This window comes from Vidua macroura, chromosome 1, assembly GCF_024509145.1.
Source record: "Vidua macroura isolate BioBank_ID:100142 chromosome 1, ASM2450914v1, whole genome shotgun sequence".
Lineage (NCBI taxonomy): Eukaryota > Metazoa > Chordata > Aves > Passeriformes > Viduidae > Vidua > Vidua macroura.
The window spans coordinates 964,168-980,053 of record NC_071571.1 but is presented as its reverse complement, the minus strand read 5'-3'; the positions used below and the strand labels follow the sequence as shown (position 1 = coordinate 980,053).

Genomic DNA, 15,886 nt, shown 5'->3' with positions numbered 1-15,886 from the left:
CTGGGTGTAGCGGCCCAGGGGACACTCAGCAGCACAGTGGGGGAAGCTCAGATCTCTGATGGCATTTCTCTCTGTCTCCCTGCCCGGGTTCCAGGTGCTCAGGCATGGCTGACCTGGACCACAACCTGAGCCTGGCCGATGCTCTGACGGAGCCGCCCCACGACGTGGAGGAGGAGGTGCAGAGGGACTTCATCGCCACGCTGGAGGCCGAGAAGTTCGATGACGTGGTTGGCGAGACCGTGGACAAGACGGACTACGTGCCCCTGCTGGATGATGAGGACGATGCCAAGCCTGGCAGCCAGGAGCCCAAAGGCAAAGGCCACGTGGACGGGATCCCCGTGGAGCGTAAGTGTCCCAAAAGCTGCCACTGGGACATCAGGGAACACCTGTGCTCGCTGTGACACTGCTGAGACAGGACTTGTGCTGCTGGCCTCAGTCTGACACACTTACCTCAAAAGCCAAGGCTGAGGTCAAGCCCTGCTTGTTGCTTTTTGCCCTTCAGCCTGTGAAACAACCTCTCCCTGCTGGGCCACAGGAGAGGCTGTGCTTTCCATTCATATTTGGGCTTGGGTGCTTTTGGGGCTCTCAGAGGAAGCACTGACCTAATTCTGTGGTGCCGTGCTCCACAAACAGTGTCCCCAAATAGCAGAGCAAGGTGCCACCAGTCTGGGGGATGGCAGATCCAAGCAAGAAAGGTGAATGGTGAGCTGTTGCTGGTGAGGCCAGCAGATGGGAATCATCATCTCCCAGATGTTTACCAGCTAAATCCCATGGTTCTGACCCAAGGCTTTATTGGATTTCGTTTGGCTGTGCTGGTTGTGTGCATGGTACCAAAACCTGCTGCTGCCTCTGCTGCTGCTGAACACTTTCCAGCCCAGCTGATATTCAGAATCATGGAATCATTAAGGTTGGAAAAGATCTTGGACATCATCAAACACAGCAGCTCCCCCAGCACTGCCAAGGCCACCCCTGACCATGTCCCCAAGTGCCACATCCACATGGATGTCACATCCCACCAGGGACAGGGACTCCACCACTGCCCTGGGCAGCTGGGCCAGGGCTGGAGAGCCCTTTCCAGGAGGAATATTCCAAATATCCACCCTGACCTGCCCTGGCCCAGCCTGAGGCCATTCCCTCTGCTCCTGTCCCTGTTCCCTGGAGCAGAGCCCGACCCCCCCGGCTGTCCCCTCCTGTCAGGAGCTGTGCAGAGCCACAAGGTCCCCCCTGATCCCCCTTTTCTCCAGGCTGAGCCCCTTCCCAGCTCCCTCAGGAATTCTCCAGCCCCTTCCCAGCTCCATTCCCTGCCCTGGACACACTCCAGCCCCTCTGGCTCTGTCCTGGACCTGGGGACCCCAGAACTGCCCCAGGAGTTTGAGGTGGAGCATCACCAATTTATTCATGTTACGAGCTTTATCAAAAACTCTGCAGGAAAAGGAGATTTTTAAACAGATGCTTCCTTGTGTGAAAGGGAAAAGAGTGAGATTTGGGGGTCATGCAATGAGTTTATTTCCCAGTGAGCAATTTAAATTATTGCTCCCTTTGCTTGTGTGCTGTTCCCTCCCTGCCCAAGTGGGAATTGTCACTGGGACCAGCAGTGCCTTGATGATTTTATTTGCTTTGTGGCCTTGATCTGTGCTGTGTAGAAGAGGAAAACCTTTGGTAACCTGATGACTTCTTTCAGAAGAAGTTTTCTTTTTTTTTGCTTTAATCCTGCTGCTCATCAGTGTTGAGGAAGGTGGGATGTGATTCCTCAGAATAAACAAAACCTCCAGGACCAGAGCATGGGGAATTCTGGTGTGTTCAAGGCATTTATTTGCTTTGTTTAGAAGTGCATTGGGTGCCTTGTAATAGAGAAAATGTAACCTTGAATTTTCCATGCTGCCACAGTTATTAAATGGCACCAGGGGAGCAGGAAGGATGGGAATGGGCAAAGGGATTATTATAAAACTTGGAACATGTGTATTATTTATTTCATTTGTATTTTAGCATTGCAGAAGCAGAGAAACACGAGGACTTGTTAACACCTTGTATATGCTTTGGGGATATTTTAAAGCAGATCCTAAATTTCTCAGTGCTAAAATCACTACACAATATTGGTGTAAAATACAAGTCCCCTAAGTGTGTCCTGCCAGCTGTGCATCCCTGGACATTGCTAGCCCAGCTCATTATTCCACATAACTCCAGGATCTTGGGACAGGGGTAACGAGGCCTTTTGGGTTTGCTCAGTAATTAAAACTCTGTGACAGTTTTAATTTGTGGGTCCTGTGGGCAGAGCTCAGGCACAAATACTGGGGGGTGAAGAAGCAGAATTTCAGGAGGAATTCCTTCATGGAAAGGGTTATTAAACATTGTCAGGAACTGCCCAGGGAGGTTTGGAGTGCCCATCCCTGGAGGTGTCCCAGGAACACCTGGAGGTGGCACTCAGGGCTCTGGGCTGGGGACAAGGTGGGCACTGGGCACAGCTGGGACTCAGTGGGCTGGGAGGGCTTTTCCAGCCTCAGGAATTCTGGGATCTCCTGGCTTTTCCAACTTCAGGGATTCTGGGATCTCCTGGCTTTTCCAACCTCAGAGATTCTGGGATTTCCTGGCTTTTCCAACCTCAGGGATTCTGGGATCTCCTGGCTTTTCCAGCCTCAGGAATTCAGGGATTCTGGGATCTCATGGGTTTTCCAGCCTCAGGAATTCAGGGATTCTGGGATCTCCTGGCTTTTGCAACCCCTCCTCTCCCCTCTCTGCACACCCCATCATGGGGCTGCTTGAGCAGAACTCGTCTCCTCCTCTGTGGCAAGGGGGGGATGCAGTCTCTTACTCTTGCTTTGGAGATTGTTTTTTCCCTTTTTTGGGAGAGCTGGAGAGCAGTCAGGAGCATGATCTAAATCTTTGGCAAGATGCAAACGAGACCCTGCTTGAGGAGATGCAGAAGTTGCCCTGAGTGGAGCTGCTCAGCTTTCCCACCTTGGGCCAGCAGGGAAGGACTGAAGCCTAAAACAGGGTCAGTTACCACAGACCTGGCTGAGGATTGGGTCCTGGAATGTCTTCATTTCTCTTACCTGCTTTCCCCTGAAGTGCTGAGGATACCTGTTGGAGCCCTGGCTGCTGAGAATTTTGGGCTTTCTGTGCTGCCAGGCACTGACCCCCAGGAGAACACTGCATTGACCTGAGGCCGTGGAGAAGCTTCCAAAATGGAATGACAGAGCTGGGATTGTGGGGGTGGAGTTTGGATAGAAGTGTGTGATATCAGCACTTCAGGGAAAAGCAGATAGCTGTTTGTTCCATGAAATGTATTTAATATTTGTAACTGTTTAAAAAGATAGTAAAGTGAATGAGCTTCATTTATTGAGGTGCAGAAGAAACGAGCTCTGGGTGAGATTTATGGGGTCCTAAGGGGGTCTTGGTGTTGTAGCTCCATGTTTGAGTGTGACACCAAGTTTTTGGGGAATAGCAGAGAGAGTTCCACATCCCTGGCTCCCAACAGCCTGGCTTCCCTGAGGGAGAGGAGCAGCCTGCAGAGCTCAGGCTCTTCAGCCTCCACTTGTTCATTTATTTATGTTAAAAGGCACAAATGTGTTCTGACATCACGGTCTGTGCTCCTGAGATTGTCTTTCCCCAGTCAGAAGAGGTTTAATCCTCCATCCTGTCAGGCTTTAGCTGCTCCAGCTCTGCTCCAGGGTTTTCTTTCACTTTTTTTCCTAAACCCAGGAGCCAGATAACTTTGAGCTGGGCCCCAGCATGGAGCTGGCTGAGTACAGAGGGGTGGAGAAGAGCAGGGACCTGTGATGAGCAGCGTTTGGTCACCTACAAATCTGTCCTAGAATAAAGCTTCAATACTGGTTAACTCCTAAAATACCAGGGAGGAATGGGTTTGCTCTTCCTCACACCTGGCTGGACATGGTAGTTTGGCAAATTCTGGGATAATCCCCCTCTGCCCTTGTGGGCCTTACATAACAATCCCAAGGCTTTCAGGGTCCTCTGGAGCTTCCAGGAAAGTCCTGGAGGCTGCAGCAGCAGTTTCATTCAGGTGCTCATGTGATGGGGTGAAGGAAGGGGTTGCAGGTGGCAGCACGTTCCAAGGGAAAGGAAAACACTGGGCTTTGATAATTTGCAGCAGAGCTGCTGGGGAATGTTTCAGCTGAGGTGAGGAGCAGGGTTGTCTCTGCAGTGATGGTTACTGGTGAGGAATGGTGTTACTGGTGAGGAATGGTGTTACTGGTGAGGAACTGAGCACAGACCAAAGGGCAGCCCTGTGCTGAAGGGACGTGGCCCCGTGCTCAGTCCTGTGCTCTGCATCCTTGCACTGCTCACAGACTCCTTGGTGAGTTTTACCCTTGAGTACAGATTGCTTTGGAGGGCATTGTCCTGACCTGGGCTGGGATGGAGTTGATTTTCTCCATGGGCTGGGGCAGTGCTGTGTTTGGAGGTGGGTGTGACTGACAATGGTGTTGATAACACACGGGTGGTTTGGTTGTTCCTGAGCCCTGCCCACTCTGGATCAAGGATTTTTTGATTTCCCAGGCACAGCCTGGTGCCAGGAAGGTGGGGAGCATGGCCAGGAGAGCTGATCCCACCTGGCCAGAGGGATATCCCACAGTACAGAACATCCTGCCCAGTATGAACTGGGAGAACTGGCCAGGAGCTGCCAGTCACTGCTGGGGACAGGCTGGGCATTGGTCAGTGCATGGTGACCCAGGGGATTGGGCACCACTGGTTCCTCTTGGTTTTTATCCACAGAATCATGGAACTGCTGAGGTTGGAAAAGCCCTCAGAGACCACGGAGTCCAGGTGTCCCCAGCCCTGCCAAGGCCACCCCTGACCATGTCCCCAGGTGCCACATCCACAGGGATGTCACATCCCTCCAGCAATGGGGAACCACTCCTGCCCTGGGCAGCTGGGCCAGGGCTGGAGAGCCCTTTCCAGGAGGAACATTCCCAAAATCCTCCCTGACCTCCCCTGGCCCAGCCCGAGGCCGTTCCCTCTCCTCCTGTCCCTGTTCCCTGGCAGCACAGCCCGACCCCCCCGGCTGTCCCCTCCTGTCAGGAGCTGTGCAGAGCCACAGGGTCCTCCCTGAGCCCCCTTTTCTCCAGGCTGAGCAATCCCCCTCCCTCTTTTCATTATTATACTTCTATTATTTTATTTCATGTATTAAGCTGTCCTTGAGCCCCGGGGTTCATTTCCCTGCTCTCCCCCTCCCCAGGGGGAGTGGGTGGCTCTGTGGGCCCCATCCCCATGGGGTTAAACCCTGCAGGGCTCCATGGGGTTAAACCCTGCAGGGCTCCAGCCCATTCCCAGGGGGTTAAACCCTGCAGGGCTCCAGGGGGTTAAACCCTGCAGGACTCCAGCCCTGCCGGCCCAGAGGGATGGGGTTGGTTTAATTCCATCAGTCCCAGCCTGGGAGCAGAGGTGCCACCACGAGGTGGCTCTGCTGGCACTGCTGCCCTCTGTCCCACAGCTGCAGAGCTGAATCCCCGGGCCAGACCTCGGTTCCTTTTGCTTTTCCCTCCCTTCCCACCCGAGGAATGAGTGCCTTCCTTGCAGCAGGGTTTGCTTTAGGCAAAGGGAATTCAGACACTTGGTCACGTACGAAAGTGGAGATGGAGAATGTTCCACACAGCCCAGAGTTCCAGAGGCATCCAGATAAATCAGCAGATGATGATATTTGCATTTTTGTCTCAGATGAGACATTAAACCTTTTCCCTCTCAAAGGCTGTCCAGCCCCATTCCTGCCCCACAGTTGTTACATCACAGAATCCCAGAATGGTTTGGGCTGGAAGGGACCTGAAATCCCACCCCATTCCACCCCTGCCATGGCAGGGACACCTCCCTCTGTCCCAGACTGCTCCCAGCCCCAAAGCCCAGCCTGGCATTGGGCACTTCCAGGGATCCAGGGGCAGCCACAGCTGCTCTGGGAATTCTGTTCTAGGGCTTGCCCACCCTCCCAGCCAGGAATTCCCAATTCCCAATCTCCCATCCATCCCTGCCCTCTGGCAGTGGGAGCCATTCCCTGTGTCCTGTCCCTCCATCCCTTGTCCCCAGTCCCTCTCCAGCTGTCCTGGAGCCCCTTCAGGCCCTGCAGGGGCTCTGAGCTCTCCCTGGAGCTTCTCCTCTCCAGGGGAACATTCCCAGCTCTCCCAGGCTGGCTCCAGCCCTGCAGCAGCTTCAGGTCCTTGTGCTGCTGGATGTGGGGCTGGGGCAGCTCTGCAGGTGATTTTGAGGCAGAATATTTAAAGGCATGAATGGAAGGAGATTACACTCCTTGTTCCAGAGTCAGCAGCTGGGTCAGCCTCTGTCCAGCAGTGCTTTTGCTCACGTTTTCCTCTCAATGTCAGCGTTTGACAGCGTGGGCTAAAACCTGCAGCAGGGCTCCTGCCCCCCAGAGCCCCCCCAGAGCCCCTGGGGACGTGCTGGCCGTGCTGCTGTCCCCTGTGGTCCCCTGGGATTAGGGGCTGCTGGTGGCACTGCCCATTTGCTCCAGATTATCGGTTTAGCCAGCGCTGCCTTAAATTTGTTTATATAAAAACAATCCTTTGATCCACGAGCCAGATGCAAATGCTATCTTGTGATTCTGATGAGGATTAGGTAGTTACAACATCTTGACATGGTTTTGGGTTTATGCAATTTACAATATGAGGGGAGGAGCCCTGGCCCTGGGCAGGTTGCTGGGTGCTTTCACACTGGGGCTTCAGCAAACCAAACTCAGATGGATTTGCTCCAAAGGCACTGACCTTCAGAGACTTAAAAATAACAACCACTCGTGCTGCCTGGATTGGTGTGATTTGACCTGATTTTTCTGGAAGCTTGTCTTCCCAAAAAGCTAAAAGTGTAAAGGGAACCATTTCACCTGCTCTCTGTCCTTCCCAAGGAGAGCCATGGCATTTCTGATCCTTCTGCTCCTGTGGGAACCCACTGTGGAGGGGTTTAATGCATCAGGAATGGTGGTGGCATCAGAGTCACAGGAGATCCCAGAATTCCTGAATTTCCGAGGTTGGAAAAGCCCTCCAAGGTCACTGAGTCCCAGCTGTGCCCCATCCCCACCCTGTCCCCAGCCCAGAGCACTGAGTGCCACCTCCAGCCCTTCCTGGGACACCTCCAGGGACTTCAAACCTCCCTGGATAGTCCCTTCTCAGGCCTGAGCACCCTTTCCATGGAGAAATTCCTCCAGACTGTGAAACATCCCAGCAGCTCAGTTGCCTGTGCAAGGTGTAAGGAGCAGCTCTGAGAGAAATGAAAGCAGGATGTGATGACAGAGGGAATCTTGGGGCTGCCCTCTGCAGGGCCAGGAGCTGGACTTGGATGGTCCTTGTGGGTTCCTTCCCACTCAGGAGGTTCCACGATTCTGCAGGGCTTAAGAAAATGTGTAACTCCTGCTGGGCTCCTGGGGGGTTCAGCAGCTCCTGCAGGGAATTCCTCAGGGAATTCTCACTGCAGGACCCTCATACTCCTTGTGTGACTCAGTGTTGTTTGAACCACACTGACCCCGATTTCAGGGGATCCAGGGGCTGCCAGGACCTCCCCAGTGTCTGCTCCAGACCATTCCCCCGTCCCAGTGCACAGCAGCCCTTGCACAGCCTGGCAGCTGGGCTGTGGAAGGGCTGAGGAGCAGGTCCAGGGATCCCTGTGCTACTCCCAGCTCCTCCTGGAGGATGGAGCTGTGTGTTCCTCTATAAACTGGCAAGTTCACGGGGAATTTTTGTGGAACACCAGGATGAGCCACCGATGGAGCTGGAAATACTTTTCCTTTTGCTTTGCTGAGGGCTGGATTCAGCCCTGCTGTGTCTGAAGGACCCTGGTAACGTGGCTCTGTTACAAAACTGGGGCTCAGGAGGGGCCAGCAGCAGCTCCAGGTGCCTGAGTGTGTGTCTCTTTGGGAGAAACCTTTATTATTTATAAAATGAGCATTTCCTCACTGTCAGCAGAGCTGAGGGCCCAGGGGGGAGCTGGTGCTGCTTGTTCTGCTTCCCTAAAACTGCTCGGGGTTATAAAGTCACAGAATCCAGACTGGTTTGGGGAGGAGGGACCTTAAGGATTCTCCAGTGCCAGCCCTGCCATGGCAGGGACACCTCCCACTGTCCCAGGCTGCTCCAAGTGTCCAACCTGGCACTGGGCACTGCCAGGGGTGCAGGGGCAGCCCCAGCTGCTCTGGGCACCCTGTGCCAGGGCCTCCCACCCTCATTGTATAAAACTTATTTTATATAATCTAAATGGACCCTCCTACAGCTTCCAACTGTTCCCCCGTGCCCACTGCTGCCAAGTTTCCCAAGTTCAGTGTGTAAATCCTGGTGCTGGTTAAAATTTTGGCTGTCAGTGTCAGAACAAGATGGACTCAATCTCACAGGAATAAGGATTTTCTGTGCTGGTTTTTGGAATTGGTGATCTTCCACCCTGACCACCCTCCTCTGAACCTCCCCTGATCCCTGCTTTAGCAATATGTGGTGTTTCAGGAGGAATTTCCCCATGGGAAGGGTGCTCAGGCCTTGGCACTGCCCAGGGAGGGTGGGAGTGCCCATCCCTGGAGGTGTCCCAGGAATTCCTGGCTGTGGCACTCAGAGCTCTGGGCTGGGGACAAGGTGGGGATCAGCACAGCCTGGATGTGATCCCAGAGGGCTTTTCCAGCCTCAGTGATCCTGGGATTCTGTGAGTGTGCTCAAGGCTGGAACTGATGATTTCTTCTGCTGGTTTTAGGATCACCACCAGGTGACAAGGTAGGGATCCATCAAAGCTTGGGCTCAATCTTGGAGCTCTTTTCCAGCCTCAGTGATTGTACAGCTCCACAGTGCTGTTTTCAAGGTCTGGATTGAGATGAATTCCACCCAGTGGTAACCCCTGTGTTGGTTCCTTGCAGACTCTTCAGCCTCGGGGCCGATGGTGGTGGAGAACGGTGACCACGGGCTGCAGGACCACCACACAGGTATGTGCTGCAGCTCTGAGCTGCCCCAGGGCCACATCAGCTGCTCTGGAGTCCCCAGGGGGCTGGGCTTGGCTTTAAAGAGCTTTCAAGGAATTGGCAGCAAAACAGAGCTTCAGTTTCTTTGGAGTTTAAGGGGTTTCTTTGGGTAAAAGCTTGTTCTGGAGGTGTGCTGTTCTCTATCCATGGGCAGTGCTGGGAAGGCAGCTGATAAAAATGGCTTTGGAGAGAGCCCATAACACCCACAGGTGAACTGTCCCCTGTCCTGTGAGTTCCCCTGTGCCCCACAGTGGTATTTTCCCACGTCCCCCATCCTTTGGAGCAGCTTTTATTCTCTGCCATGAGCCAGCCGTGTCCTTTACCCCGACCTCCCCTCACCTGCTCCAGCAGTGGCACAGGTGACACCGAGCCTTTGGGACCTTTTTCCATAGCATCAGGGTGGTTTTGACTGCCAAAAGCTTGTGCTGGAACTGGGTGAATATTTCAGACTTGTGCAGAACCTGGAAAAGAATGGACCTTTCCAATCAGGCAGAAGTGCTGAGGTTGGTCCTCTCTTAGTGAGCACTGCTTCCCTTCCCCTTGAGCCTTTCTGCCTGGGAATTGGGGTTCCTACCAAAGCCCAGCCCATCTGTTCCCTCTGTCACAAGGGCTTTTCTTGGGGATGGAGTATTCCAGAGTCAGTTGTCACCCTGGCATCTCCCTGGTGATGATCTCAGCTCCAGATCATTGCTGACATTGGCTGGGTGCTCCCAGTGTTGTCCCTCCTAATCCAGAGGTGCAGCCCCGAGTTAAAAACCAGTTCAGGAAATAATGATGAGCATCTGGGAGGTGGGGGTGAATCAAAACACCTCTCTGCTATAATTCTCTTTAGGATTTTGGAGTTTGGTTTAGTGTGAGTGAGTTTCATGTCCTCAGTGAGGACAGGAATAGAAAAATGGATCTTTGTGCTTCATTTGCCATTGGAAATCCGGTCAGAAGGAAATTGTGCATCTTTTACAATTCAGTATAAACTGAAATTAAGAACACTTCTGATCCTTGCTAAGGATATTTCCTCCCTCTTATTTAATACTTCTAACTAAAGGAGATAGAAATGCAATCAGATTTATGGTCTGAATAATTAAAGGCATCAGGATTTTTGTATTGAACTTCTGGCTTGTGTTTAAAAAATTCTTTGTTATTTGCCTCACTCTTGCTTTGTGGAGGTTTAACTCTTCACACTAAATGTTAACAACTTTGATCAAAGATACTTTCATGTGTCTGGAGCTTTTTAATTTATTAATACGTTCCCTCTTTGTGGGGTAGAGTTGATTTTTTTTTTCTTCTCTTGTTCAAGTGTGTCTAAAAATGCCATCAAAGTGGCAGAGCAGTGTGTCAGGAAGAGGAGCTGTGGCCATCAAGTTAATTAGGTTTGCCAGAGTAACAGAAGATTTACATGACACAATTCCTCCATGGCCCCTTTCCCTGCCCCCTTCCTTGTGGAGTGCTTGCAGTATTCCATGGGAGAAATGCTGAATTTCCACCAGGCACTGGAGGCCTTCAGAACCATCTGCACCAGGGGATGGCCTTGAGCAGGGCCTGCTCCCACATTTCAGAGGTGCTGCTGCCTAAAGCCCGGGTCCCTGGCTCCAAACCACCTCTGGCTTGGGAGGTTTTGTCTTCAGCAGGATCCATTCCCTGTGTCTGAAAGCTGAAATGATTCGTAGGGATGTGGGATATGTGCAGAGGAATGCAGCAGCCAGGAGAGGACTGAGGAAGGTGATGCTCAGGCCAGCCAGCTTTCTGCTCAAAATCCAGTGTTAAAAGCTGCAGAGAGAGCTTTAAAAAGCAGAGCTGGGTTTAAGTTGATTCTGAGACAGACTCCAAGGAAAAGGGGTAGCCCAGCTATTTGCACATCCAAATGTGGCTCTCTCTGGGCTGGAGCTCAGGAAGCACTGCTGGATGGTTTCCTTCACTCATCACATCAAACAAGGTGAGGATTGACCTCGTTTCCTTGCATGCAGCATCCTCTGCAGCCGTGTGGGGTGTGTCAGCAGAGCTGGCATCAGCCAGGCCTGAGCTCCTGGCGCTCCTTGGCACTCCCAGACACCCTCAGTGCAGCACTTGGCAGGGACCCAAACCTCTCCAGCTCGGGGCCAAACCCTCCATCAAGTGCTGGATTCTTTTCTCTTGGCAGTGCTGTGTTCAAAGCCCTGCTCAGGGCTGAGCTTAGGCCAGGCTTTAGGCAACCTGGCAGCTCCTGCCAAGGGCCCAGTCCTTGGCAGGGCTGAGGCCGACGTGGCCATGGCTGCCCGGCCCTGTGGGGTTTGTTTTTGGGAGCTGCAGAGCTGCAGAGGGGAGCTCTGGGTGCTGGGCACATCCCCTGGAATCCTGCTGCTGATCCTGTTCTTCCTTAAAAGGAGAAATGGAGAGGCTGGAGCAGAGTTCCTGGGGATGCAGGGCTGGGAGCAGGGAATTCAGTGCTGCTCTGGAATCCCTGCAGCTCAGGGAGGCAGCTCACTGCTCACCTCCACCAGGCAAAGGCCAGGGAGGCCTTAGTCAAACCAACAGCAGGTTTAGAACCAAAACTTCATGTGTAATTTGCAGCTCTTTATTGCAGGATATTTGCCTAGAGTTCAAAGGAAATATGTATTTAAAAATAAAACCCAGCCAAATTTCTGGAAAGAAATCCATCGGGGTGATCACATGGTTGATCTGGATATGCCTCTTGCCCAAGATGCTGTCCATGCTCTTGCTGGCAGGTGAGAAGCTCCCTAGGGAAGTGTTCCTGCTGGATGCTCACACTTCCCCTCCTGCTGGCAATTCTGTCAGCCACCAGTGGCTCACAGAAATTCCCTGCTTTCGGTGCAAATTGTGCTCCTGAGGCGCTGCTCCCCTGTGCCTGTCACCGGCGGTGGCTGGCCCTGCCCACGGTGGCTCCGTGTGGTGACAGGTGACAGCCCTGCAGCCACCCCTGAGAGCAGAGCTGTGTGTGTGTCTGTCCCCTGGCTTCTGGCAAATCTCCTGGCTGCACTGATGAGGTGTTGGGTGTTGTGCAGTGCTGCTCCATGGTGATGTTTACTAACGACTTGCGCTTTCTTGCCCCCTTCCCCATCCCCTTTCCCTCTCCTACTTCTTTTCCTCTCTTCTATTTTCTCCTCCTAGAAGCCTAGACTGTCTCCTAACACTGGGGCTGCCACTGACACGAGACCAGTGTCCTTTTCTACCTGCCATTACACTTCTAAAATCTGCAGCATTTTACAGAGCTCTTGCTTTACCTCCTTGGACTTGGCTGTAGAAGAACCAAAGGGTGGCTCCATCCTGCTCCTCCTCCCTGTGCTCTGCAGTGCTTGTTGAAACCTTCCTCTCTCTGTGTAAGCACAAAAGTGCACCCTGCTTTGGAACTGCACTGTGCCTCTGGTTTGAAATCACGACCACAGCTCCATTTTTGGTTTGATCACCTTCAAATTTAATTTCTCTCCGTTTTCATGGTACTCGATAAGAGAAGGTTTGAAATTTCCAGTTGTGCTTCCATAGTGGATGGGTCCACCATGACTGCAGCTCCCTTCCCTTCTCCCCACACTCACCACAGCCTTTTAGAGTACCTGCCTTGCTCCTTGCTGCTTTGAGACCCTCTCACATGAGGGTCTGGTCTCTAACAGTGTTGTTCTCTTCCAAACGGGTGGGCTCAGATAATTTCAGCACTTTGTAGATGTGAGAAACAGATCAAGTGTCCTGAGGTACAGGTGGATCAGCTCTGGTTTCTGAGGGGTGCATTTTGGGGTCCAAGCCCGTGCCATTACTGGGAGGATGAAGGAAAACAGCCAGCCCCAAATTCCTGCCCTAGGGAGTGGCTTTGGTGTCATGCTCCTTCCCAAAAACCGTAGAAGTAAGGAAGGAAATTGCCTTTTTTTAACTTCACACCTCTGGCTTCCTGTGAGGAATGACAGCCTTGGATGGGATTTTACCTGCCATGAGAAATAATCTGTCCCTGCTAAAACTGAGGGAAACAAAAGCACTGAGTTGTGAAATTGTGCTGAAATAATCCTGACAATTCCCAGCAGCAGCAGAAGGAGCAGGCCTGGTTTAACCTAAACCAGAGCTACAGGGGCATGGCCAGTGGGATTCCCACTGGCTCCACAGAGGTGCAAAGCTTTCCAAAGACAGAAGTGCTCATTTTTCCATGGTAGATGAAACAAAGCATGAAAGGAGGAGATAATTAGAGAGGGAAGGCAGGGTTTTGCCTGAGACAGGCTCAGCCTGGATCTGGGAGACGAGGGAGAGGAATGTTTTGGGTGAGGAGAATCCTGTGCTGGAGCTCAGGTTACTTGGCCTGCAACACCTGATGGAAGGGATTTAGTTGAACCCAAATGCAGCCTGAGGCTGAACTGCCCAAAACAAGAGCTAAGAGCTTCACTTGCCTAAAAATGGCATTTCCTTGTTGTGGGGGGGAGTGGCTGGCAGCTGCCCCCTGGTACCCACTGCAGCCCTGTCCCCGCTGCAGCCAGGATTTAGGGGATGTCCCAGCTGGAGTGGGCACTGTCAGGGCTGTGCCAGTGCCAGCAGAGCAGCTTTGGGCATCTCCCCCAGGCAGAGGCAGCCTTGCTTTGCTGTTGATCCCCAGTGAGGCCTCACATGCTCGCGGGCGGGCGGCGGTGCCAGCGCTGAGTCACAGCCTGGGCACTGCCCTGTGCCAGGACCCGGCGCTTTTCTCCCCATTTTGGTGCCAGTTTACCCCTCTGTGCCCCCCCCGAGGCCTCCTTAGGAGCTGATGTCCTTGTGGTGCCAGCTCCCAGCAGGGGCTGCTGCTCCTCCCGGGTGCACAGTTGTTGTTTCTGGGAAAGCTCCTGGAGGCTCCCAGTGCCCAAACTGGGCCCTTCCCTCCCAACCCCATCAGGTTCACAGCATCATGGGAGCTGGGAAAGACCTGAGATCAGTTCCAACCTGTGAGTCCTTCATGTTGTGCTTTCCTTTGGGATTTTGGTGTCTGTGCCCATAAAAGGAGATTCTTGCCTTCTTGGCTTTCTTTTCAAAGACCTTTTTGTAGCTATTATTTTTTTCTAAATGTGATTTTGAAGCAAGGCAGCATCAGTTTAACTTGGCTCCTCAATTGTTCTTTCTCACCTTTTGCCTTAAGTGGGCTTAACTCTTGTGCCTTAGAAGTAGAGAATAAATAAGACTGGTGTCTGAGGGGTGCATTTTGGGGTCCAAGCCCTTGCCATAACTGGGAGGATGAAGGAAAACAGCCAGCCCAAATTCCTGCCTTAGGGAGTGGCTTTGCTGTCATACTCCTTCCCAAAAACCATAGAAGTAGGGAAGGAAACTTCAGATTGAAATATGGAAATATGAAATCTTTTTGGATTGAATTATGGAAGGTTTCAGGTTACCTGAACGTGAGACTTTGCCCACTTCCCACAGATGCTTTACTTCACTGAAAGGCAGCAATGCTTTAAAGTCTTGGCCAGAGGGCCTTGTAGCCAGAGTGAGGCAGGCAGAGGAGTTTTGGGAGCAGCTGCCCATCCTGGGAGCCCCAGTGATGGATGGGGCAGGGCAGGGGCAGCTCCTCCAGCCCAGGGTCTGGCTGTCCCCGCTGCAAACATGGATCATCCATCCCATGCTCCACCCCATGTTTGTACCCCCTGTTTGTATCTGAAGTGCCACGGGGTCACTGATGTGCAGGGAGCTGTGGGCACAGGGGAGCTGTGCTGTGGGGCTGGGCTGATGCTCCTGCAGCTCTGGGTGTGCTGGGGTGGGATCCTGGGGATGCAGGGAACGGGGGGGTCTGTGCAGAGTGCTGGATCTTCTGTCCCTCCTGGAAGACATCCCTGTGTCCCGCTGAGAGCTCGGTGTGGGGTGTCCCTGTGCAGCCCCACGAGCAGGGAGGCACAGGAGTGTTCCTCTGCTCAGATCTCCTGCTCTCCTGCAGCCCTGGAGCTGATGCTGTACCTGTCCTGTGCTCTAACATCCCTGTGCTTCCACGCCTGTCTGTTGTCGCTCCTGATGCTGAATTATTAATTCCAATGCTCTGTATGATGTGAAGCTGTAACTGCTGTGGAATAAATCTCCCTAATAAACATCTCAAACTAACCCCTCCCGAGTTGTTGTGTGCTGGGAGTCTCCGGGGTCCTGCTGCCAGCCAGGGCTGATTCCTGCAGGGAATGTTCTGGCTCAGCTGCTCTGCTGGCACTGCTGGAAGGGGAAATGGCTGCAACTGCAGTCCTTTGCTGCCTGGCAGAGGCTGGAAAACCTGTCCCTCAAAGACAAGGATGTTGTGCAGAGCGTTCCACTCTGTCCCACACGACGTCCTCGTCCCCAGAGTGGAGGGACAGGGATTTCCTGGGTGGAGCACTCGGTGGGTGAGGAAGGGGCTGGGTGGTCACACTCACTTGTGGTCACTGGCTCGGTGTCAGGGCAGAGCAGTGACAAGAGGGACACTCAGGGGTGGCACCAGCACTGTCCAGCCTCCTGTCAGTGGGGCTGGGGCACCCCGGGCTCTCTGCTGGTGACACCGAGCTCTGGGCGCTGTCACAGCTGCAGGGAGGGGATGGGGCACCCACAGGGACCTGGAGAGGCTCCCCAGAACAGAGGCTGGGCAGTGTTAAAGGAATAAAGTAGGGATTGATTAAAAAGGCCTTCAAAGGATGCACCTTGGGCAGTACAAGAGCCTGGCTGAGGCTACACCCAAGATGGACTCCAAGTTGTGAGTTGTCATATTTTTATAAGTTTTGGTCCATTCCCATATTGGAGTTAATTGGCCAATTACAGCTTCAGGTTATGAAGCCCCATCCTCCCAGACTGCTCTCCTCAATTCACTGTTGTTTGCATTTTTTGGGCCTGAAGCTGTAAAGGTGTCCTTGGTTCTGGGGCTGGAAAAGGATGGTTTTGTCTGACTGAACTGTGAGGAGAACTTACTAACAGTTTATATGGTGTTCAGAGTATAATAATAACAATAAAAATAATAATATATGGTGTTCAGAGTATAATAATAATAATGATGATAATGATGATAAT

At 52.7% G+C, this 15,886-nt stretch overlaps 1 protein-coding gene across 7 annotated transcripts in view; it reads left to right on the top strand.

Annotated features, from left to right (window-relative positions):
• Positions 1–15,886, top strand: part of MAP4 (microtubule associated protein 4) — a 148,280-nt gene that overhangs the window by 46,727 nt on the left and 85,667 nt on the right. For all 7 annotated transcript variants that reach the window (XM_053979208.1, XM_053979200.1, XM_053979226.1 and 4 more), the window contains 2 exons: positions 95–345; positions 8,837–8,902. In XM_053979208.1, the coding sequence (XP_053835183.1) occupies positions 105–345; positions 8,837–8,902 (307 nt within the window). In that variant the 5' untranslated portion in view covers positions 95–104. The remainder of the gene's footprint in view (positions 1–94; positions 346–8,836; positions 8,903–15,886) is intronic.